The sequence below is a fragment of the Bufo bufo genome, chromosome 1 (genome assembly GCF_905171765.1).
Source record: "Bufo bufo chromosome 1, aBufBuf1.1, whole genome shotgun sequence".
NCBI lineage: Eukaryota > Metazoa > Chordata > Amphibia > Anura > Bufonidae > Bufo > Bufo bufo.
Genome location: NC_053389.1, coordinates 611,667,859 through 611,693,425, shown reverse-complemented (window position 1 = coordinate 611,693,425; position 25,567 = coordinate 611,667,859). Strand labels below are relative to the sequence as shown.

General features: G+C 40.9%; 1 protein-coding gene across 1 annotated transcript in view; it reads right to left on the bottom strand.

The window, feature by feature from the left end:
* VPS13C (vacuolar protein sorting 13 homolog C) overlaps positions 1-25,567 on the bottom strand; it is a 352,162-nt gene that overhangs the window by 14,082 nt on the left and 312,513 nt on the right. Inside the window, exons 66-79 of the mRNA XM_040413678.1 lie at positions 23,447-23,588; positions 23,235-23,369; positions 22,058-22,139; positions 21,320-21,389; positions 21,046-21,157; positions 19,973-20,086; positions 18,242-18,381; positions 15,933-16,014; positions 15,685-15,798; positions 15,432-15,507; positions 15,101-15,264; positions 10,421-10,466; positions 9,922-10,045; positions 4,921-5,035 (exon numbers count right to left, since the gene is read on the bottom strand). Of these exons, the coding sequence (XP_040269612.1) occupies positions 4,921-5,035; positions 9,922-10,045; positions 10,421-10,466; positions 15,101-15,264; positions 15,432-15,507; positions 15,685-15,798; positions 15,933-16,014; positions 18,242-18,381; positions 19,973-20,086; positions 21,046-21,157; positions 21,320-21,389; positions 22,058-22,139; positions 23,235-23,369; positions 23,447-23,588 (1,516 nt within the window). The remainder of the gene's footprint in view (positions 1-4,920; positions 5,036-9,921; positions 10,046-10,420; positions 10,467-15,100; positions 15,265-15,431; positions 15,508-15,684; positions 15,799-15,932; positions 16,015-18,241; positions 18,382-19,972; positions 20,087-21,045; positions 21,158-21,319; positions 21,390-22,057; positions 22,140-23,234; positions 23,370-23,446; positions 23,589-25,567) is intronic.

Genomic DNA, 25,567 nt, shown 5'->3' with positions numbered 1-25,567 from the left:
CCTTCCATTGGAGAAATTTGCCCTTGATCCAATATGGCGGCTTTCAAGATGGCAGCCATTTTCCGGACATAGCCTAAAAGATAGGCCCCCTCACTCATTACTTGCTGGGGTACTCGGAGAGGTCATTTCCCCTTTTGCTTCTGAAATAGGGTGTCCTGAGACTTTTGACTCACCCTGTATACGTCTCCCTGTGCCTACTCATTCTGAAGCTATGCTTTCTCTCAATGTAATGAGGTAGTCAGTCTGTATTTCATGCTGGACACGGTTGGGAAGCATCGATCTGCTGTCAGGTTCCCTTTAATTACAGAGTCATTGAATTGTAAGCTATGTTGTCCCACTAGTTGCTTATATTCTTAAAAAGTACACTTTCTAGTAAGGATTTCATACTGACAATGTTATGTTCCATTGTGCTATTAAGTAGGTAGATTATCTACTGTGCTTTTATGCTGAAACAGTATGAAAAGGCATCTGTCAGCAGGTTTGTACCTATGACACTGGCTGACCTGTTACATGTGCACTTGGCAGCTGAAGACATCTGTGTTGGTCCCATGTTCATATGTGCCCGGACTGCTCAGAAAGATGATGTTTTGTTTTAATATATGTAAATGAACCTCTAGGATAAACAGGGGCGTTCCCATTACACCTAGAGGCTCTGCTCTCTCTGCAACTCCATTTTGATTCATAGGGCCAGGCAGTGAAACGTCATCACACCTGGCCCTGTCAAAGTGCAGAGGGTTCAGCAGTTGCTGAGAAAATGGATCTTCTAGGTGCAATGGCAACACCCCCGTTGCTCCTAGTTGCATATATGAAATCATCATTTTTCTCAGCAATGAGGACACATATGAACATGGGACCAGCACAGATGTCTTCAGCTGTCTTCGTTAAAAGTGATACATTCCAGTCTGTAGCAGTCCAGGTTTCTCGTTCATGATATCACTACAAAGGAAGGCAATGGTGGCTGTCTGTCAATGGCAGGACATGATGTAATGGGTGCCATGACACCAAATATCCTCCTACTATGTGCCTAGAAATAGTCTAGGCAGAGACAGGGGTGTGTAATGAAGGTTCCACCTGTGTCTGGATTGTGGGAGCTGCTTGTGCTTGTCAGCAGATCAAATGATCCTCTCTATTGGTGGTCTGTCTAGGATGTCCAGAGCCCGTTCACAGTGTGTGCGTGCCCTTACATAACCACTGCTCCCAACACCTTCTAACAGCCGAAATGGCGGGCAATTCATCAAAATGATGCTGCTTTTCTCTGTGCAAAATGCATGTCTAGCAGTCAACATCTAACACCAGTAGGTACAGTACCCAAAAGTAGCCTCTGAGAGCCTTTTAATGGGCAGCGGAGAAAGCACTTTTATGCCCTCTTGCGGCATGACCCATCATAATCATTCATGTATCTGCATGTGGAGTTTTGCAGCAATCGGACATTTCTATCTGGGCGCGTTATTTTCTTTTTGTCAGTGAGTGTATATTAAAAGAGGCAAATGTTGTCAAGGCCGCACACATTATACACCTAGAATCCCATCTTCACCTGATACCATGAGATTTTCAATGCCAAACATTTTACACATTAGGAACCATTTCTCTAAGGGTGCTGACACACATTCAGGTTTTCCGATGCAGTTTTTGAAGCCAAAATCAGTAGTGGATGATAAAAGAAGAAAGTATTAAGGACAGGTCCTACTTCTCTTTTTTTACTTCATTACTGGTCTTGGCGATATGACTGACATGTGAATAAACCCCATCAGTCTGCAGATCACTGCTGGGTATAAGCTTCTCCGCTGGGAGCAGGACAAAGCCCGTACTGATTTGTGGCCTCTGAATAGTAAACAAGAATGTTCTCATTCATTGACAGCAAGCATATACCTTAAAAAATGTAAGGAACTGCACCAAGTATAAGTTTTAGAATTTTTCACTTGTCAACCTTTATATTTAGCAATAAATCAAAATATATACCAATAAACAGCAAGTATAGCATACTTTTAGCAATCATTTTCACATATTCAAACACTCCATCACACTCGTATGAGTTTAAAAAGGCCAGCACATCTAGATAGAAATTTGTGCTACATACAGTCGGTCCTGAGCTGTAGAACTTGTACAAGAGAGAAATTTATGGTGGGTATCAGGTTCATACCTTTTAATCACAATAGGCACTTTCTTTGTTTCAAAGTACAGCAAAATGGGATCTATCGCTGCAATTTAATTGTATCAACGTATATTTAAATAGGTTTCTACATCTCAGAAACATCATTTTGATGGTATTTTCATACACGCCTATATTGATCATAATGGGGGGAATGAGTAGAAGGCTGTAATAAACTTGCTAAACATGCATGAACGTCTGGTGCAAACTGGCAAGTAGCATATGAATCAGTGGTAGTGTAAAAGGGACATCTAGTAATGGGTTAAATAATGTATCGCAATGACAACTTACCTCAAATTACGGAAAATGGCAAAACTCATTCACATATTCGTTGGGAATGTTTAATTGTAATGGTTTTTCATTTAAAAAGATGCATCACTCACAGCATCCATTCACTATGGTCACATACTTACAATAACAATACACCTCAATGAATACGACATACAAATGGTCATATCTGAAAGTTTCACCTCTCCCTATTTCGTACCACGGATGCAATCATCAAAATCATGTTTCTCAGTAAGACTCTATAGTACAATGGTGGGGCTTAAAGGGAATGTCTCATGAAGACAACTTTCTTTTATATGGCCTGGTGATCAGCTGATCCCTGTGGGTCTGGTGTATGAAACCACATATGAGCCATACATTTTCAAATCTGGTAATGCATTCTAGGCAATGAAATAAATCTCTGAATAGTAAAATATGGACAGACTGGATCTGCAAGAGAAGGACTCATTGAACTCTGGTTCTCAGAGGAAGGTTCCATGCAAGGGGCCCCTTCTATGATAACCAAATGCCCTAACAAGTCATGTAGAAATATGTTGTCTTAGGATACTTTCACACTAGCGTTTTGGTGGATCTGGCAGGGTTCAGCAAAAACGCTTCAGTTACTGATAATACAACCATCTGCATCAATTTGAACCGATCCAGTCAATGGAGGCCGGATCAGTTTTCTATTGTGTCAGAGAAAACAAATCCGTCCCCATTGACTTGCATTGGGGTCATGACGGATCCGTTTTGCTCCGCATCCCAGCGACTGAAAGAAAAAAGCAGCATGCTGCGGTTTACTCTCCGGTCTGAAAACCCACTGAACGGAACGGAATGCATTTTGGTGCATTACGTTCTGTTCAGGTCAGTTTTTTTGTCCCTATTGACAATGAATGGGGACAAAACTGCAGTGTTTTTTTGGGGTATTGAGCCCCTAGGACGGAACTCAATACCGGAAAACTTTAACGTTAGTGTGAAAGTATCCTTAGTGACAAACCCCTTTAAATGGAAAATGCAGTACGTAATCACAGAGAACTATGAACAACTAGGACTAGCTGAATAGGCCAATGTGCTCCAGAACTTATACAGGTCAAGTAATCAAAGGGTACATTAAAAAGGCACATAAAACAACATGTCTATTCCAACCAAGGGTGGTCAAACGAAAATGGCACAGTAAATATGCAACTGCCTACAAGTTGTACCCATCTTAGGTTATTCTGTGCATGCTACATATAAACAATAAAGTTCATCAGTCTCAAAAAGACTTAATTTGTAACGCAATATAAATGTGCAAGCAAAGGTAGTGGAGTTTGGCATGAGAAGAGTCTCAGTCCTTAGCATTCATGTATTCTAATTGTGAACAAATTCAATTATGAGGCTCAGAATGAAGATAAGAAAAAAAATCTATTTTACTCTCCCTCATTCCAATGGCTGCATGGAAGAGAGAAAAAGAAAGAACATGGAAAAGAAGGTTAGATAGGCTTTTGTTCATTCACTGCAGGACATTATACACGGTCATACATGGGATTAAATGTATGTATTGTGTATGTACCTAATTGAGCTGATCACCCAGGGGCAGACGGAGAAGGGAATGGTCAGAAATGTGGAACTTTACGGTAACTCTCAATCACTGCCAGCAGTCATAGCTGCTGTGTGGGTATGAACGATCGCAATTATGATCGATCACCCCATACAGTTTCATCATTTGTCTGCAGCACATACTAGTTGGGAATGTGCTGACGACACGTGGTGCTACATGAAAGATATGATCACCCAAAAAATGAGTTTTTTCTTGTTCGTTTGTCGGCGGTATCTTTACACAGCCAATTATTGTGAACCAGTGCTTGTACGAATGTTTGTTGCTAATAATTGGCACATCCTCAGCCTCAGGGCTCATTCAAATTACCATATTCGGTTTTTGCAGTCTGCAAATTGCGGATCTGCCAAACACAGATACCGGCCATGTGGTTCTGCATTTTACAGAACGGAACGGCCAGCCCTATGATAGCAATGTGACAGTCCACATCTGTACTTCCGTTCCGCAGCCCCTCAAAAAAGATAGAACATGCCATAGGACATGTTCTATCTTTTTTGAGGGACTGCGGAACGGAAGTACGGATGCGGGCAACACACAATGTGCTGTCTGCATCTTTTGCGGCATCACTGAAATGAATGGGTCCACATCCGATCAGCAAAAAATGCGTATCGAATGCGGAGAAAAAATATGGTCGTGTGAATGAGCCCTAAACGTGATATACAGTATGTCTAGGAAGATTTTAGTATGTAAAAGGACCGTTTCCATAGGCGGATGACTGGCCAAATGTGAATGTTTGCTCTTGATCATTGCACTGCGACAGAGTGAACACTGCTTCAATCAAACTTATTTAGTACCCGGAAGAGCCAATAATGAATGAAGTTCACATCTTTAGCCAATACATGCTCTTATCGGATGAAAACTACTCAGTCCATTGAAGAGAACTCCGGAGAGCTCCATAAAGGCTTACCTCAAATAAGTCCAGACCCTGTGCTTCGCTCCGAATGTAAGGTCTAATTATCCCGTCTTCATGGATAAAACGAGGAGGGCGAAGTGGAGAAACATCTTCTGTAGATTCCGCTACTCTGGAGATATGAAAAATAACGGTGTAAGCATTGGGGCTGAAATTTCACATATTAGTTCAATATATAATGCACACACTGAGATGAATTACATTAGGCCAATGAAGAATATCCCAGAAGTGATACAGGCTTATAGCACTCACTATAAAAATATATATTAGGAAGAATATGGCATAAGTTTACATGTAGCTGAAAGAGGTCACGTCATTGTATTGGCACTGAAGGGTAATGCTCTCCAGAGGTTATAAATATGCACTTTTGTGTTGAAGGGCATCCATAGTCTTCTTGAGCTGTGAAAGTCCCTTACACGTTAGGAGTACTATACATGGTTCAAAATATTGACTAAATATCTACACTATAATTGAACAAGGCTTTAAGGGTTAAATGCACTTTTACTTTTTAATATCTTTCTGACACACTGCACCCCCTTAAAGGGGTTGTCTCACTTCAGCAAATAGCATTTATCATGTAGAGTAAGTTTTTACAAGCCACTTACTAATATATTGTGATTGTCCATATTGCTTCCTTTGCTGGCTGGATTCATTTTTCCATCACATTATACACTCCTTGTTTCCATGGTTACAGACCACCCAGCAATCTAGCAGTGGTCGTGCTTGCACAATATAGCAAAAACCACTAGCCTAGGTGCACTACCACGGTCCCGGCCACAAAATAGGCCGGTGCTTTTTCCTATAGTGTACAAACACAACCACCACTGCTGGACTGCAAGGTGGTTGTAACCAAGGAACAAGCAGTGTATAATGTGATAATATAATGTTGGAAAAATGAATCCAGCCAGCAAAGGAAACAAGATGGATAACAACAATGCATTAGTAAGTGTCTTCTATTAACCTCTTTTACATAACAAATTCTATTTGCTGAAATGAGACAACCCCTTTAAGAGTCCGTCATGTGATAAGGAACATACACACGGGGAAAGGAAGATGCTTGTTTGGAAGTAGCTCATTCTCCATAACAGACATTGATTAAAGGGAATTTCTGAGATCAGAAGAAAGGTTTCCCAGAAACAGCAGCACTTCTGTCCATGGGCTGTGCTGGGTATGCTAGTGAATGGGGTTGAACTGTGATACTAGACACAGTCCATGGACAGACGTTGGACTATTTCTAGAAAACATTTTTTATAAACCTGGACAACTCCTTTAGATCAAGATATTGACAGGTATGAAGATAACAGTGGCATTAATCCTATATACTGTAAGAAGTTGCACATAATACACTGTATTCTGATGACTATATACACACCATGCACCACTTCTCCGGACTCAGTAGATCTGAAATAATCATAACATACCCATACCCTTTTGTGCTGGATTTTCTAGAAGTAAATTTGTTCTTGCCAAATGTCATATTTCTAAAAACCAACTGGCTTTTATACCATTTGCTATTTTTGACAGTAAAACGGGGAATAGTTTTAGTTGCACTAAATGAAAATAACTTTCTGTATTTGGCGCTGTTCATTTGTCAGCACCATATTCTCCAGGTCGGCTTCTTGATGGTGGATATGTCACAGATAATGCAAAAAGTGGCTAAGTCTAGCTGAGAATGTAAGCGGAACGTAAGAGAATACACATCTTCACATCAGTAGCAATTCATTCCACTACACAAACCTAGAGTAAAACCTGCTCACCACATGTAATTCAGTGCATTTATTAAGAGATTGTTAAAACATACAAGATATTCTACCACGTTCCCTAAAATCATACTATACGGAAGCAACAATTGGGTAGATTTAATATCTAGACAGTGGAAGCTTGGAATAGACAGTCTAAAGATCTGCCAGATTTATCACAGTAGCTCAAGTCTTAATCTACACCCTCTTCCTGTTATGATACATACAAGTCCTTCTCAAAAGAGCCACAAAAAGAATCTAAAACACATAATAAATATGGGGAAAAGGATGCACACCAGTTTTTTTGGGCGCAAATCAAGCCAGAATTCTGGCACAGTTAGCTTAATAAATCTCCCCCGACAAGGGCGGACTGGGAACTTACAGTGGCCCTGGAAAAAATAATAAAAGTGGCACCGTTTTGTAGTTGGGTCCAAATTGATGGAAGGCAGGGTCAGCAATACCATATTGTGGCACATTATACAACCCCAACAGAGCCAAATACCACAGTCCATCATAAAATACTGCCAGCAGAAACAAAATACATCCCCAGAAACTTCCACTGGCCGGCCGTGAGAAGGGCTCAGGCGGCCCCCTGGGCATCGACCCACCGGGAAATTTTCCTGCAAGGTCTATGGCCAATGTGCCCCTGTCCCCCACTATGTTTAGAATAACGACACTACTTACAGCACAGCACAGTCAAACTAGCTTTAGTCATTTCATACAAAGCTACAAAGGGATCTTGCCCATAAGAGCTCACAATCTAAAGGCGAAAGCTACAGACGAATTTCCTGCATCAGTCTATAAGTGCTTGTTATAGCTTGTAAAGAAAAAAAAATTATAAATTGTAAAGTATTCCAATTGTCTTTTAATGTTTTATTTTTTATTTTTTTATTTTACAAAAGTGGAAGACAGCTCCAAAGAATACTAGAGTCCCAAAGAAGAAATGTAGCTCCAGAGGAATCGACCAGACAGGAAACAGTAAGAAAGAGATGATAAGTAATAGGAGTCTAAAAAACAGCCAGAGATAATATTATATACAGAAAAGAATAGTGAAAGAAGTATCTGAATGTCAAAGAGAGGAGAAGCAGAGCTGCCCATGAGAGGATGCTTGCTTACTGAGAAATAAACCCAGCAGCATCCTTCTAAATGTAGTAATATCGACAAGCGTATGGAAAATGCAAGTCAAACGCGGCAGACTAAAAGTGATATGATCAATGGAGGAAGAGTCTTGCACCACTTTGTGCAAAATAAGTTATTTTTTTTACATTCATGGCATAATGCTGCAAAAAAAATCCTTTTTGCTGCATATGTAAAGATTAGTCACATGCATAGAGAACGAAAAAAAGGTACATAAATGTACATAAAATAAGTAAGCAGAAATAGCCAAAAGAACTCTGTTGCATAGGCCTTGCAGAGCCATTCATGGGAGCCAGATAGGTGTGGTAGTTGTCAAGGTGCAGCAATGAGTGAACCAATAAGACATTGTATGGGAGAAAAAAGGAAAACAGAAGTGTTATCAAAATGAGAAGACCCCCCCAGTGACAATAACTGGCAATCTTCCGACTGCTCATAGTATTCAGTGATGGCTAAATAGCCTCATTGAAGACTTCAGTTGCACTATATCAATACAAGGCTGCCACCTAGTGGCCTGTAATGATATATACATCTAATTGACTATGAAGCCTGCTTGAGCCTCCGGTCAATTAGCTCAACAGGTCCCCCGATCTCAGCCGGGAAACGCTGTTACCGGACCGGAAGCGCGCGACTTCCGGTTCCGGTCTGCGCAGATGCCGTAGTCACATTTGACCACGGCATCTGAAAGGTAAGATGTATGCGATCAGCCTTATGGCTGATGCCACGGGTCTCTTACTATTTAAAATCGCAGAAACCCCGCGGCTAAGGCGCCCACTGCATGCGAGAGCGGGCGCCATGTTTAGGGATTGGACCCATGACGTACAGCTACGTCATCGGTCCTTAAAGGGTTAATATAAATGAGTTACATTGGGTTGTTGACCCAACAGTCCTAAAAACTTTAATCAACAGAATCATGAACTCCACTATTAATTTCAAATTGCAAAAAATATATAAAATGAGATCTTGTTCTTCTTTGGCTTAAATGGCTGTACCAAGGCATGCAGTGTTGTGTTTCTTCTCTCTAGCACCTAAATATGAAACTCTATGACATCACGGGTATATTCAGTTTCAAGGGAGACATTCATGAAAATAAAAATGGGCATTGTTCTTTATGGACTTCACTTTAGAGAAGGATGTGTGAATTTAAGTGCAACTGTAAGTATATAGTATTGCCACAAGTTTTAATCAGGTGTCGTTAGGGAGCCCCAGCCCACAGCCAGTATTACAAATGTTGCATGGTCTAGGCTCTAGGGGCATAGGGTCTGTGAATGACTGTATAGAAGACTAGAGAACAAAACTAGATTGTGCACCCCAAGGAGGCCCCTCTTGGAATCAATAGTTTGAGTCTGAACTTTCTTTGTATCCTCCCCATACTGGTGTGGCTGGGGCCTGTTCCATTAATAAATATCACAGCAAACTGCATCATTGCTTGCCTGTGTGTATTATATTGCTAATATTTATCTAGCCTTTATTATTACTTTAGTATTGTTTAGTTTTCTCTCTATGGCACCATAACACATTTTTGTTCTCTCTTCATGAAGTCAGTGATTCTGCACTAATGTTACTATGATCAATTTCAGCGATGGGAGATTTATCAAGACTAGTGCAAATGAATACTGGTCTTGTTATTCACGGTGACCAATCAGATTGAGCTTTTTCATTTATCAAAGGAGCTTTGAAAAATGAAAGGTGGAATCTGAATGGTTTCTATGGGCATTCAACAATCTGTCCAATATAACGTAGACTGAAATATCGTTCTGAGAGGTTCTTAACAATAAACTGCCACAATAGTCTATATTCTTTGCAGGGTCAGTTGCTGTTAATATCTTGGGAAAGTGTCATGCACAAAATGAACATAGGAATGGACGATCAGACAGCATAGATAGGCATGCCAAGCAATTGTTATTAAAGGGCAGAACTGATGCAAAATTGCAAATGACTTTTGATCCTGAGCATTTATGGCAGAGTTATGGGATATTTATGAAGTAATATCATTTTCATGCTATTCGCGAGCAGAAAGAATTAAAAATACTTATTTTATGCATTGTATACTACTGGAGTACTGCTGTAAAATCAGTGACGCGCGTGCTTCTGCACAGAATCCACTTCCTTGGAACATTCGTACCTCTGTATTCCCTGGAAGGTGCTGCTTGCCATGTCAATAATTCCACCTGTAGGCCTTGCCACAACACCTACAAGTCCTTTTCCTATTCCTTTGAAGAAACCAGCAGCTCCCTCTTTCTTGGCTCCTGTGAAGAATACCGAAAGTTATTTTCTAGCATCAATATTGTATAGATTCCAGCTATAAAAACAGTTGACGATGAAGCCTGCATTCCTTCTTGAGAGGAAGTCACAAATCAATCAATGGATTAAGATGAATAATCTCCAAATTACTTCTTGTAAAAACATTCCTTCTGTGCACTGGGCATATAGCAAACATTCCTGAAGTCTATAAGGAATTACAGCAAGTAAATGATGGCTAATGTAAGCTGTTCAGTATAGAAGTCTTCTCTTCTCACAGCATGTCAAGTTTTCACCATGATCTGCAATGCCTTAATGATGCCATTTATTCTTATATAAATCTATATGGAAAAAAACAAAAACAAAAAGTATCTGGTGCTTACCTTCCACTGGCTTTGTAATTATTCCAGTCACTCCTCCCACTACACCCTAAAAAAGAGACCGAGATTTCATTGCATGTAGCACCACCTTACAAGGATACAGTAGCTCCCACGTCGGGCTATAGTATCTCAGCCTAGATCCATGATCTACTAAGAGCTAGAGTCATTTATAACCAGGATGCATCATATATATCCTTGGCTCATGAAGTCCTTTCTTGCCAGGATAGATATGTCCTTAGCAAGAAATGGGATCAAGGGAAATTCCCTCTCACTAGGATTTGAAATTACTTAACGATCATGGGGGTCTGACCATTGGGGCCCTTACTGATCCTGATAATGAAAATATCTGCATATGCTCTGGCCTCTTCCTGTGCAAGGGGAACTGCAGCACAGCTCCTATTAGGAGAATGGGGTCAACTGCAGCGCCCTGCTCAGTGGACTGGCCAACAGCATAGCTGTGCTGAGAAAGACAGTGAAGGGGCTGCAGCCCTGAATCAACTCCTTCATTTTCATGATGGGTCTAAGAGTTTGGAACCCCATTTTCATAAAGTGATGGAATATCCAAACAATATGCCATGAGATGGGAATACCCAATGAAAACTAGTATAAACTAGCTGGGTTTTCAGTTGTAAAGTTAAAACGGGTTATTCAAGACTAAACCTTAACAGACCTCTTCAGAGTGGCTGGACCCATGGTGGGGTTCATACTTACCTGTACCCAGCCGCTGGATTCTGGCTGCATTGTTCCATGGCTGCCTTCACAGGTTCCGGGTCTCTGGGAATCTGGTTGACAGGGGTCATGAGACCATTGCAGCCAATCACTGGTGACAGCAGTGATTGGCTGCAGCAGTCACGTGACAATTGTCAACAGGAAGTTGATTCCTAGAGAGCAGAGACCTGCCGAGGTGGCTGTGGAGCAATGCCGCCGGAATCCCGCGGTGGGGACCTGGTAAGTTTGAATCCAAGCGTGGGTCCAGCTACTCTGAAGTTTAGTCTTGATTAACCCCTTTAACCAAAGAAAGGTTGGCTGCAATTTTTACACAAATATTTTCAGCATGTGACGGTGCACTTGCTATTTTCATGTACATTCTCAGCAAGCTCTTCTTAAATTAAATTTAAGAACATACCGTACTTTTTGCGATCATGCATTCAGAGTCAAAAATTTTTAGCTTCAAGAAATCTACAGCAAGTCCAGTTGCCTTGATTTATTCTTTACAGATATACTTAGGAACTAAATATATGTTATGATACCTTATGGCTGAAAAAAAAAGTAGAGAGGGAAACCAACAAAGTAACAGCTAAGGGTACTTTCACACTAGCGTTATTCTTTTCCAGTATTGAGTTCCATCCTGGGGGCTCAATACAGTTTTATTCTAATGCATTCTGAATGGAAAGCATTCCGTTCAGTATGGATCAGGATGCCCTCCCTCTTACGGTATTTGGCCAGAGAAAATACCGCAGCATGCTGCGGTATTTTCTCTGGCCAAAATTCCGTAATACTTGCATTAATTTCCATTGAAATGTACTAATGCCGGTACCATGTGTTCGAGAAAACCGGATCCGGTTTCCCGGATGAATACCGGATCCGTTTTTACGGATGACACCGGAGAGACAGATCCGGAATTTCAATGCATTTGTCAGACGGATCCGGATCAGTCTACAAATGATATCAGTTTGCATACGGATTTCCGGATCCGGCAGGCAGTTCAGGCAACGGAACTGCCTGCCGGATCCTCACAACGCAAGTGTAAAAGTACCCTAAATTGTTTCATGAAGTAGTAGTCTGCTAAGGTCATGTGTGGGTGTGCAGGAGTGGGTTTCAATCACCATCAACATAGCAAACTATTTAGTTCTGCAAGTGGAACATTACTAGTACAGGCAAGTTAACTTCCGAAATGAAATGCAGAATACACAATAAAGTAAAATAACAACATAAATTTATGTATAGTAGACACTCCCATAGATGAAGCATTACAGCTTATACACGCCTGTGTCTGGATATATATTCATAGATACAGTATATTTCACAGAATTGCAGTAGGAATTTTTTTCGATATGTTTTAACATATCCTCATCATGAAACAGACGTGCATTTCTCATGCTCTGTATACAAACATGTGACACAAAAAAAAGTCGCCACCTGGATTTAACTAAGCAAATAGTTATTAGCCTCCTATTGGATAATTACTGCATGGGCGATTATCTTTCAGCTGGCAATAAGTTATTTAACCCCAACTGGTGCAATGAGTTGTTTCCCATTTCTTAAACAACCATGTCGAAAGACACATCTTGTGGTCGTGGAAAAGATGTTAGTCTGTTTGAGAAGGTTCAAATCATTGGCTTGCATCAAGCAGAGAAAACATCTAAGGAGATTGCAGAAACTACTAAAATTGGGTTAAGAACTGTCCAACGCATTATAAAAAACTGGAAGGATAGTGGGGACCCATCGTATTCGAGGAAGAAATGTAGCGGAAAAAAAATAAATCCTGAATGATCGTAATCGGCGATCACTTAAACGTTTGGTGAAATCAAAACGAAGAACAACAGTAGAACTTAGGGCTATGTTTAATAGTGAAAGTAAGAGCATTTCCACACGCACAATGCGAAGGGAACTTAAGGAATTGGGACTGAACAACTGTGTAGCTGTAAGAAAACCACTAATCAGTGAGGCAAACCAGAAAAAAAGGCTTCATTTTGCTAGGGAGCATAAAGATTGGACTCTGGAGCAATGGAAGAAGGTCATGTGGTCTGATGAGCCCAGATTTACCCTGTTCCAGAATGATGGGTGCATCAGGGTAAGAAGAGAGGGAGATGAAGTGATGCACCCATCATGCCCAGTGCCTACTGTATAAGCCTGTGGGGGCAGTGCTATGATCTGGGGTTGCTGCAGTTGGTCAGGTCTAGATTCAGCAACAGTATGTGCTCCAAGAATGAGGTCAGCTGACCACCTGAACATACTGAATGACCAGGTTATTCCATCAATGGATTTGTTCTTCCCTGATGGCACGGGCATATTCCAAGATGACAATGCCAGGATTTATCGGGCTCGAATTGTGAGAGAGTGGTTCAGGGAGCACGAGACATCAATTTCACACATGGATTGGCCACCACAGAGTCCAGACCTTAACCCTATTGAGAATCTTTGGGATGTCCTGGAGAAGGCTTTGCGCAGCAGTCAGACTCTACCATCATCAATGCAAGATCTTGGTGAAAAATTAATGCAACACTGGATGGAAATAAAGCTTGTGACATTGCAGAAGCTTATCAAAACAATGCCACAGCAAATGTGTGCCCTAATCAGAGCTAAAGGCTTTTTTTTTTGTGGCGACTTTTTTTGGGACAGGCAGTGTATTATCCCCTGAGGTGATCGAGCGTAGGCCTTCACGAATTTGGATATAGCCCTGAGGAATGGGGAGCGGTATGCAGCCAACTTATCCAACCATGTTAAGTCCCTAGTAATGTATCCTTTCTTAATCAACATCTTGAAGTTCAGTAGTAGATGGTTGTATGTTATATTGTCCAATGTAGCATCTGTAATTATAGACTGGAGTGTGTCTAGAGCAGGAAACGTTCCATCGTGTAATATGTCCCCGAGTGGGTGGCATCTCATTTTCCTTTGTTAGGGGTAGCCAATGTGAGGAGTATGGGTCACTGAGTCCTAATAGATCTCCCAGACATGTTAATGGGGAGGAAGTTGGCCAAATTGTTTTGATTCGAGCTATTCTTCTCCAAATGTGCAATGGGGCTTTTGTTAGTAGGTTGAGGTTTGGTGTAAGATGTGTTTGGGTTTGGACTAGTAATAGAGCTTGCGTAAGGGTAAATTGGGTCACTTCCTCTTCGATGGAAACATACATTTGTGGGTATGGGCATTTGTGCCAGTCAAGAATTCTCAAAATTTGTACAGTTTCATAGATTGATGTGATGTCCGGGAATCCAATCCCTCCTTTCTTTTTAAGTTTCACCAGAGTGTTATAGGCCAGTTTGTGATGGGATGAACCCCAGACATATTTCAGAAATAGCTTACGAAGCTTAAGAAAAAAGGAGGTGGTGGGGGGGGGGGGGGGGGGGGGGGGAGATAGATAGGCAGAGTCTGCATCATGTATAAGGAAATATTTTTGGATTATTATAGGCACTGAGCTGATGCCTACAAGTCTTTCTACATTTAGCCTGCACTGAAACTGCAGGAAAAATAGGTTTTAGTTTTAACTAGCTAACACATAATTTTCCCTTTTTTTTGTATAAATTTACATATATTTTCTGCCTTCCTAGTAAAAATATAAACGGCAGTTTTCTGCTATTCAGAAGCCACCTTGTCCCCCCCCAAAAAAAACTTTGTTTAGGTTACATCAAGCAATGTAAGTTGCATATAATATAAAAAGCACTGAAGGGACCCCAACATGTCCTTTCTACTTTTTTGAGATTTTTATGAGCAAGCATGCTCATGACTCATTCACTAGAATAGAGCTGCCATGTAAAAATAGCTTCTCGCTCCAGTGGACTCAGTCTGTACAATGCATAACATGGTCGGCCATTACTTTCAATGAGCAGCATGTATTTGTACGTTATCCCTCTAGCAAAATGTATGGTCAGACATGTCTTCCGCCAGCAGTTGTTAGAGAAGTGAATCTGCAGCAATCAGCTGATTGCTAAGCCAGCTTCTATTTAATATTTCTACAATGCTTACCCGTAAAAATCCTTTGCCTCCCTTGGCCAGGCTGTCTCCAAAATCCTTTGGCTGTCTGCCCATTTCTTCTCGCCTCTTTTGCTGATACTCTTTATCCATGGTGATGGCAGCCAGTCCCTTGCCCACTGACCCAGTGATGCGTGAAACAACTCCAGCAGCTCCTCCTGTGTGCAGAGATTGGGGTTTATTTGATGAAGTGGACTACACGAAAGAATCCGCTAGAAATCTTTTTGTACATGTTCCAACAGAAAAGAAAACCCAAACAAAATCCATTATTCCAAAATAAATGCCTGCTTATTCCATTGAAGAGGTAGTGCAAAGCATAACTCACCTACTGTATGCCCAAGGAGGCTCTTCACACCAATCACCAAGCCCTCTGCAAACTCCTCAGGACCCTGCACAGCACCCTGCAGAATATACAATTTAGCTTTAAAGCGGAGGAGGCTTGAATAGGGTTAATCAGAATTCATTTCCAATATTTCAAGCTAAACCACATTCTATTATTGAACTATTGCAAGAGTTACATAATCCAGAGTGTAATTCTTATCTACAAAAACAAAAAAATACTATTTTAAAGAGCCTACTTGGAAGGGTTCATAGAAGAAAGCCTCCACTCCTTCTGATAGTCCTCTTATTAGCCCAAAGGGGTTTCCCAAGACATCCAGGCCTAAGACAAGGACATAAAGCTGCTTTAAGAACTGCAAGAAAAAAAAAATCGTGTCAGTGGATGAGAATATGTGACCAACTGCAGACCTAAAAAAGTTTTCCATTCTATTTACGGTAATGTAAATTAAAATGAGAGACTGTTCTGATGTATGTAGTTGTGTCTCACCTGCTCGCTGTAGTGTCGGACAACAAGTTTCATAAGCTGATCCCGCTTGTAGAACTTGTACCTTACTTCAAAGCAAGCCAGCCTGCCGTCAAGAACAAAACAATACATTTGAAGCATACTGTATATTAATATCTTACATCCAGAATAACTAAAGGCTACAGTGCATTTCAGATTTGGCATAGCACACTGCTGGGGTGCCATTCACAGGATACAGAAAAGTTATACTATTTTTCTATAGTAACTCATTAAAGTAAATTTGATAGCAGGTAAAAGACATATACCTGTGGCTGTATGTACTGTAGTATCGAGCGGAAAAAAGATATTCATAACTCAATATTATTTGATTAAATAATAAAATGGAAAAAATTAATTTGAAAGGGCTTGTGTACATGAGTATCTTTGAGTTAAGGAAAGATTGCAGCATGTTCTATATTGTGCATTTTTCATGCAGCTCTGTCTCCATTCAAGTGAATGTGGTTTACGTGAAAAACCGAAGGCATCTGGAAGCAAGTGTTATTCTTTAAATTTTCTTCCCGCGCGTGAAACACACAAGCAATCCGGAGTTTTGTCAGAAAACCTTACCTTCCCTTACCCCACGTGACTTCCGGGGGGGTGCGCCTCTGTGCAAGCGCAGTACCAGGGCATGGGTAAGGTAAAATTACAGTGAGCGTTGACTCATGGACGCGCGCACTGACACCGCACGTGCGCTCTCAGGGGTAAGGAGATCTGACGGTCTTTTGTCTTGTTAAATCTCCTTACCGCATGGGCGGATTGTAAAATGTCCTTACCCTCACTACACAGTGCACGTCAGATTCATTGCTGGCTGGCTTCGATCAGGATCAGGAGCAGTGTCCGTGCGTGCGTCCATGAGTCAACACTCACTGTAATTTTACCTTACCCATGCCCTGGTACTGCGCTTGCGCGGAGGCGCACACCCCCGGAAGTCACGTGGGGTAAGGGAATCTGACGAGGTAAGGTTTTCTGACAGAACACCGGATACAAATCCAGATGGAAAAACGTACACATTGAATGCAATTGCAGAAAAAACGGATTCAACGTGCATGTAGTGTTTTTTTTCTGGTCGAATCCTGCTACATTTGCTGGGTAGCGGCCGAATCACCGATGGGCCCCATCAGTGAATGGAGCCAGCTGCCACTTTAGTAACATTTGGCAATGCCAGATCCAGAGAGCTCCAGCAGGCTGTTCTCTACCAGAGCTAATAATGGAAGTGCAAAAACAGCCTAATTTGATTTCTATAAGCAACTTATACAGGGGCAGTTGGAAGAAGTGTCACTTCCTGGATGTAATATCAGTTTTTAATTCCTGCTGAAATATTTCTTTGTAGCATCAAGATTCACATTTAAATAGTGAATAAAACAGAATTTTCCCCTCTAAAACAAAACAGATGAGAATTATTGGCCTATATATCATTTGTTTTAGGCCTTATTAAACCCACTAGGGTTTTAATTCCTCTGACTATATGACAGTTGGTTGTTTGCAGTACAGTTACATGCTTATACCATGTCCTTGATGCTATACTGCTGTTTGCGATTGCATGTCACAATGTAATTGTATGTGTGGTTTCTATACTGCAATTTGTGATGTTTCCTTTTTGATTATAAAAGATAATAAAATCTTATTGAACCATAAAACAAAACAGATGTGTGTTAGGCCACACAAAGTGGCAGCAGTTTGGTTAAACACGGCTCCGACATAAGATTTTACTGCAAATGAGAACTGTTTTCAAACTGACTGTCAATGTGCGTATGATTTTGCAGGTAAACAGTAGTTTTACCCTCAAACATGTGGCCATTAAAGGGGTTTTCCCATCTCAGACAATGGGGGCATATGGCTAGGATATGCCCCCATTGTCTGATGCGACCTGAACGTTGTGGAGGGCGCAATGCACATGTGCAGCTGCCCTCTATTCATTCCTATGGGGTCGCCGAAAATAGCTGAGCGCTGGCTCGGCTATTTCCGTCAGCCCCATAGAAATGAATACGAGCAGTCATCATGCAAGCGCGGTGCACTCCCATCCACTTCTATGGGGAGAGCGCTTGGTGCTCCAGCCACCACTCTCCCAGATCCGTTCTCAACGTAGGTGTGCGTCCCAGACAATGGGGGCATATCCTAGCGATATGCCCCCATTGTCTCAGATGGCAATACCCCTTTAAGAATCTATTTGAAAAGTTGCCGATCTGTGATAAAACTGCATGTCGGCGTGGTTCTTGGATGCCCAGGGGACACTATATGTGCTCTTACCCTATGTTAACCCCACCCAATTGTAGTGAACAAAAATAGAAATTTACTTGAAAATTAGATCATCCACATCAGTAAGAGTAGCTCCAATGCTTTTTAAAAGGAGGTTGATTGAGCTGATGGCAACAATTTCATTATCCTCTTTGTCTGACTTTTCTCCTCCAGATCCCAGCGAGAGGCTCAAATGTAGCTATAAAAAAAAATGCATTACACAGCAAACAAATTATTGATTAAAAAGAAAATCACCAGTAAAAACAGAAGATGACGCTACGTCTTTATAATGTCCTCCTCTTTTAAGTTCTCATAGGGAAGAACAATCTGTTTTGTTCTGAAACAACTGAGATTTACTAATAAATCATTGCACAACTAGATTTACCAATCAGGAGTCTAGGAAACTGGGTGACAACCCCTGTGGGTGCTGATCGGTGCTCATCTGGGGTTCTTAGTAACTGACAAACACTCATTGACAAAAAAATTATAATAATGTACCCAGATAGAAATGTCAGATTGCTGCAAAACTGTGCATGCAGTTATGTCTCAGGCAGATATGTAAATCATCACACTTGTGGTCTGATTAGACACTTGTTCTAAAAGTGCTCCCCCCGCTGCCCTATAAAAGGTCTCTCAGATACTACTTTTGTGTAGTGTACCTCTTGTTGAGAGATCGTTCACTGCTAGACATGCCTCTGCGACACACTTAAAGTCATTCGGTTGAGAGGTTTTGAGAAGGGTGCGTGTTATTGGGCTGCGAGAAGCAGGATGGTTATTGATTTCTGTTAGCGGTGTTGGGAGCAGTGGTTACATGATGCGCACACGGTGAACAGGCTCCAGACGGCCCAGACTGACCACCAGCAGAGAGGACCATTTGATCCTCTGACAAACATAAGCTGCTCCTGCAGTTTAGTTATCCACCTTCCAGACACAGGTGACAACTTCATTACACACCCCTGTCTCTGGACCATTTCCATGCACTTAGCAGAAGGAAACTTGGCGTTTTGGTGTCAATTATGTGTTCTGCCACTGACAACCAGCCACCAATGCTTTTGTTTGCAGTGGTGTCATGAATGGGAAACCTGGAACTGTATCATCTTTTATGACAAATCCAGATTTGGTTTGGGATCCAACGACAGTCAGGTTTTAGTATGAAAGCCTTGTGGTGAGGGCTTCAATCCTGTCTTTGCTGTGGAGTGACACACTATCCCAACAGCTGGTGTGATGATCTGGGGAGCCACCAAGTTCACCCATAGTAGTGATATGAGGGACACTAACAGCTCAGTGATATGTGCAGGATATCTTGCACCCACAAGCAGGGCTTCCAACTGGCATCTTTCAGCAGGATAATGCTCCCCAACAGAGCAAGGGTCTCCCCGGAATGTCTCTGCCAGATTGCAGCACTTCCTTGGCATGCTCAGTCGCCAGGTTCATCACCAATCATTTATAGGACCAGCTGGGATGCAATTTTCAGCAACCTATGAGAGTGCAGGATTTACAGGTCCTGCTGCAACATCTGTGAGCAATTGTGCCACAGGATACCATACAGAACTTGTATGACTCCATGCTCATGCTAGAGGCGACCCAACAGGGTACTAGAGCCTCTTTCAATTGTATAGTTTTCCCCAATAAACTTCCTTTCGCTCTAATATTGTAATCAAATATATCAAAAGTACATTCACACATATAAACTTTCACTCTATTCCAACAACTCCTTCTTGGTGCATTATTTATTGTCAATGAGTGTAAGTAGGAAATAATTGACAATAATTTACAACTAGAAGACCTACCTTCACAGGAGATATGTGGAAGTGTTCGAAGAAGCTCAGAGGGGTGATATCGGTCATGGAAGATTCCATCAACTCTGTGTTTAGAGCATCTAGATCTTTCTGGATTAGCTTTGTCTGCAATTTAACAATAAGATAACTTTTAATCAGATCTAATCTTTTATGGAAATAATATTTAACAAGGAAATTAAAGGGATTCTGTCACCTGCTTTTAGCATTTTAAGCTGGCACCATCGCTATGTAGACTAAAGTACCTTATTTCCAGGGCTCTTCTTTTTACTTATTTTTGTTTGGTAGTTTTGTTATAAAAGCGATTTTTATGTTATGCTAATTAGGGTCCAAGGTGCCCAGAGGGGCGTTTTTTTCAGTCTCCGATGCCCAGTGACGCCCCCCTGCAGTGCCCAAGACAGCCTCCTGATCATCAGATAACCTCCCACAGCCCGGCAAACGGTTCCGCCCCCTCCCCACGTCATAATCTACCTTAAAGAAATGCCCCGTCCTCCTTCCTGTCTGCGGCCAGAAAACTCGCGCAGGCGCAGTATCGCCTGCGGCCTGCGCGATCATCAACGTCCTGAGGGCAACAGCGCTCAGGTCACATCATTGGGCTCGGCGCATGCCCAGTGAGACTTTTGAGGCTGTTGCCCTTAGGAGGTTGATGATCGCGTAGGCGCAGGCGATACTGCGCCTGCGCAAGTTTTCTGGCCGCAGACAGGAAGGAGGACGGGGCATATCTACAAGGTAGATTATAACGTACGGAGGGGGCGGAACCGTTTGACGGGCTGTGGGAGGTGTTTTGATGATCAGGAGGCTGTCTTGGGCACTGCAGGGGGGCGTCACTGGGCACCGGAGACTGAAAAAAACGCCCCTCTGGGCACCTTGGACCCTAATTAGCATAACATAAAAATCGCTTTTATAACAAAACTACCAAACGAAAATAAGTAAAAAGAAGAGCCCTGGAAATAAGGTACTTTAGTCTACATAGCGATGGTGCCAGCTTAAAATGCTAAAAGCAGGTGACAGAATCCCTTTAATATTTTTAGAGTGTAAATAGTTAATCTAATTGTGTTATGACTTACTCGTTGTTTCTCAACTTCTGGAGGGCTGGAGGGGGTGAACAACCCCATGACTGCTGCAAGGAAGCCTTGGTCTACCTTTAGCGCCATACATTGTATCAGTACCATGAAGTACCTATACAGAAACATATCACCATGAACCAACAAAAACTGGGAACTAATTAGTAGTAGGATTATATGTAATAATATATTAAAAATTACTGTGTTACATACGCAATAAAAAGTTATCATTTTAAATCCACTTAACACATTAATACTTTCCAGCTTATGTACTCACTTAAACTGCATGACTTTGCTAAATTCATTAAATCTTGTGATGATGCTGATATCAATAAATGGCTTTGGTTCTGCCAAGGACAAATAGAGCAAAAAAAAAGAAAAAAAGAAAAAAAAAGAAATTGATTTCTTTAAAATAAAACCAAATAGTTATTAATGCATTTTCTTGTAGAAAGAGAAGAATGGGTTTGACTTTCCCAGTGCCCAGCAATCTAGACAGTGAACTTTAACACAGGCTGCCCCCTCCTTCCCGGAAAGATAGAGGGATCTTCTCTATAAGTTTGAAATTCTTCTTCTACATGAACATTTTTGATACTTATAATAAATCTAAAAAATGTATTGCCTCTACAGGAACACAAAATAATATACTGTAACTTGTTAGCAAGGAGATATCTTCTGATCTGATGATCTACAAAAATCTGAGCTGTCTGGTAAAATGTCACAAGCTTGGAGGTACATTACTCTGTACTAACCCTTTGTATCCCTTTATCTACAATACTTTTACTGTGCCTTTGTTATATTTGTATATTGTTTAGCATTGTGGGAGTTATTGACCTATAAAGTGGATATAGCTTGAATTAACATCCATCGTTTATACACATGCTTTGCATTTCAAAGTTCCCTCATTAGGCAATGTTACAGCAGAACAGTTTTGCACAAAAAAAGCTTGAAAGCAGGTTTACTAGTGGATATGTGAACCTAACTGAACTCAGGAGGCATAAAATAGAAGGAGTTTTACCAGAGTCTAAAGCAATGGATTTTGGAGGTGCAACAGGATGGAAGACTGCCGGGAACATAGAACCAGGTAGCTGGTTATCCACCTGAAAAGAAGAACATCATCATTCACTAAATCTCTGTGCATGTACTAAACAGGTCTGCAGGAAAAGCTCATCTATATCACATCACTACTTTGAGGTCAAGCGACAGCAATGCCCATGAGCAGGGGTCTGCAGAGGCACAGTGCGGATGGGAGGATAAAACCAAACCATGGAAAACGTGGCGATCTATCGCCAGAAGGAATGATATCACATAGACGATCTTCATGTGTGGCTGTATTATTTACGTAAAGGGTTTCTAGCTATTTTTGCCTCAACATGGTTGTCCCATCAGATCAAGCCATACCCAAATTCACTATTACAACATATGGACTTCAGGGGGGGTCTACCACACAGGATCCCCTGTAAAAGACAAACTAAGGACTGCTGGTAAGAACAGTTTCTGCACTGGAGGATAGGCCATTCACCTGATTGGGAGCGATACAATAGAAAACAGCAAAGTGTAACACCTTCCAAGTTTCCTTCCATCATGACCTTTATTATGTATATGATTCAAGGATTATACAGGAGAAATCCAGGATCTGATTGGCTAAACAGTATTAGCATTTATGTATTTAGCAGGTTAACAAAAAACTGAAATATTTACCCAATCAATTGCTGGCCCTTCTTCCTGTATGATCATACAGGAATCAGTGGCAGCATAGTCCATGCAATGATAGCGGTGTGATAAAAAATACATTCTTTTACTGATCACTGAAACAAAGGGTTAAAGCTCCCAGCTTAGTGCCGCATCCCTTCATTTCTGTTCAGCTCTGCTCAGCTTTTCTTGGAGTGTGGAGCAAGTAGTAGACAGACTTAAATAAAGCCTGTGGACTTCTATATACCATTCTTTCGGAGGACCATGCAAAGATACATAAACAGAAACAAACGGGCACAGAGCTCAGCTCAGCGCTTCTTGCCATTTGTTTAAGCAACTTGTGGGGACCTCAAGACAGAGACCCTCCACAGATCAAAACTTCTGACACCGTTATGACATGTTTTTAAGTTTCTTAACATGGGTACCCTTTAAGGCTTTAGAATACAAGCCACTTTCTGCCAAAGAAGAAATCAGCATTTCTGTTCTTTTTCTCTATACTTCACCTGTAACCAGTATAGTTGGGCTCGTAAACTTCTCTGATGTGGAGACTGCTTCAGTTCTATATGGATACCGGAGAGGAAATTTCTCCTTATTTTGCATTTAATTGGCAAGCGCATTTCCATACAGCTGAAGTTGACCTACATGTGATTAAGGTAAATCAGGTTAATAAAAATGCGCATAATAAATTCACACACCTCAAGTAAAGAATACACACCTCAAAGCTGGAATCTAATTTGGTCCATCTGCTCTGCTCTCCAGTAACATATTTCTGATAGGCTTGCTCTAGCTGAAGAATCTGCTTCTGGTTAAAGGGTTTCCACTTCTGTTTTGGCATTTGTTCCCAGATAATACCTGAGCTGAAAGTAAAATCCAAGCAGTCACATTTATTCAGGAAAAAATATTAATTATTTTTTAAAACAATTAACTGCCGTAAAACAAGAATATAGTTGTCCTTTAGTATCACCAAAGGAAACAATTAGCAAATATTTGATTGCTTCCAATAAATGCCTGTCCATTTTTAATAGATCAGAAAATTCCTCTATGGATAGCATTTAAAGGCTGTAAACACCTTCAGGGAAACATTTTTATTACAGCATTGTACTCCTTTTGGGCTGAAAACCATTTTTCAATTGGTCATTATTAAAAATGTTGTCCCACAGGGTTGTTTCAGCCTATCCGCAGAGTATCTTACTTTTAGTTTCACACCGAGTCATCAGGTAGCTGTTCTGACGGCTGAAAGCATAGCCCTTATTTCTGATATCTTGACAGCTCATAAACCCTCTTTATAGCTACATTCTTATCAAACTAATAAGAATATGGCTTAAATTAATGTTTATGAAATGAATCTCTTGAATCTCATATATATATATATATATATATATATATATATATATATATATGAGATTCAAGAGATTCATTTCATAAACATTAATTTAAGCCATATTCTTATTAGTTTGATAAAAATGTAGCTATAAAGAGGGTTTATGAGCTGTCAAGATATCAGAAATAAGGGCTATGCTTTCAGCCGTCAGAACAGCTACCTGATGACTCGTGTGAAACTAAAAGTAAGATACTCTGCGGATAGGCTGAAACAACCCTGTGGGACAACATTTTTAATAATGACCAATATATATATATATATATTTATATATACACACACAGTACAGACCAAAAGTTTGGACACACCTCATTCAAAGAGTTTTCTTTATTTTCATGACTATGAAAATTGTAGATTCACACTGAAGGCATCAAAACTATGAATTAACACATGTGGAATTATCTACATAACAAACAAGTGTGAAACAACTGAAAATATGTCATATTCTAGGTTCTTCAAAGTAGCCACCTTTTGCTTTGATTACTGCTTTGCACACTCTTGGCATTCTCTTGATGAGCTTCAAGAGGTAGTCCCCTGAAATGGTTTTCACTTCACAGGTGTGCCCTGTCAGGTTTAATAAGTGGGATTTCTTGCCTTATAAATGGGGTTGGGACCATCAGTTGCGTTAAGGAGAAGTCAGGTGGATACACAGCTGATAGTCCTACTGAATAGACTGGTAGAATTTGTATTATGGCAAGAAAAAAAGCAGCTAAGTAAAGAAAAACGAGTGGCCATCATTACTTTAAGAAATGAAGGTCAGTCAGCCGAAAAATTGGGAAAACTTTGAAAGTAAAGGCTATTTGACCATGAAGGAGAGTGATGGGGTGCTGCGCCAGATGACCTGGCCTCCACAGTCACAGGACCTGAACCCAATCGACAGTGGCGTACACACAATCCACGGGGCCCCGGTGCGAAACTGATCCATGGGGCCCCCTTCCCGTCGACGCCGACCCCCCCCCCCCCCAAACCCGCGTGTGTGTGTGTGTGTGTGTGTGTATATATATATATATATATATATATATATATATATTTATTAATTATATACTGTATATTACTATATACAAGAGGATGATATTCGGTATAACCCACGGTATTCCCACGTAAAACCAGCTCTGCTACATTATGTAGCAGTGCTGGTTTTGTCATGCATTTATTTTGCCTTCATATAGTAAAATACTTCATTGGCCTATCAATGGCTTTATAACTAACTCTGCTATATTTCTGTAGCCTACAACCTCTGACTGCCCAGTTGAAACTACTACACCCAACATGTTCTGGCAGTAATAGTAAATGGATATTGGTTCAATTCTGAGCTACTAGTCTATATAATAAATATGTAGGCTAATATGTGAGGTACGAGGTATAATAGATGCAGTGTGTACAGATATATAGTATATACAGTAGTGTACTGATATGTGAGGTATGAGGTATAATAGATGCAGTGTATACAGATATATA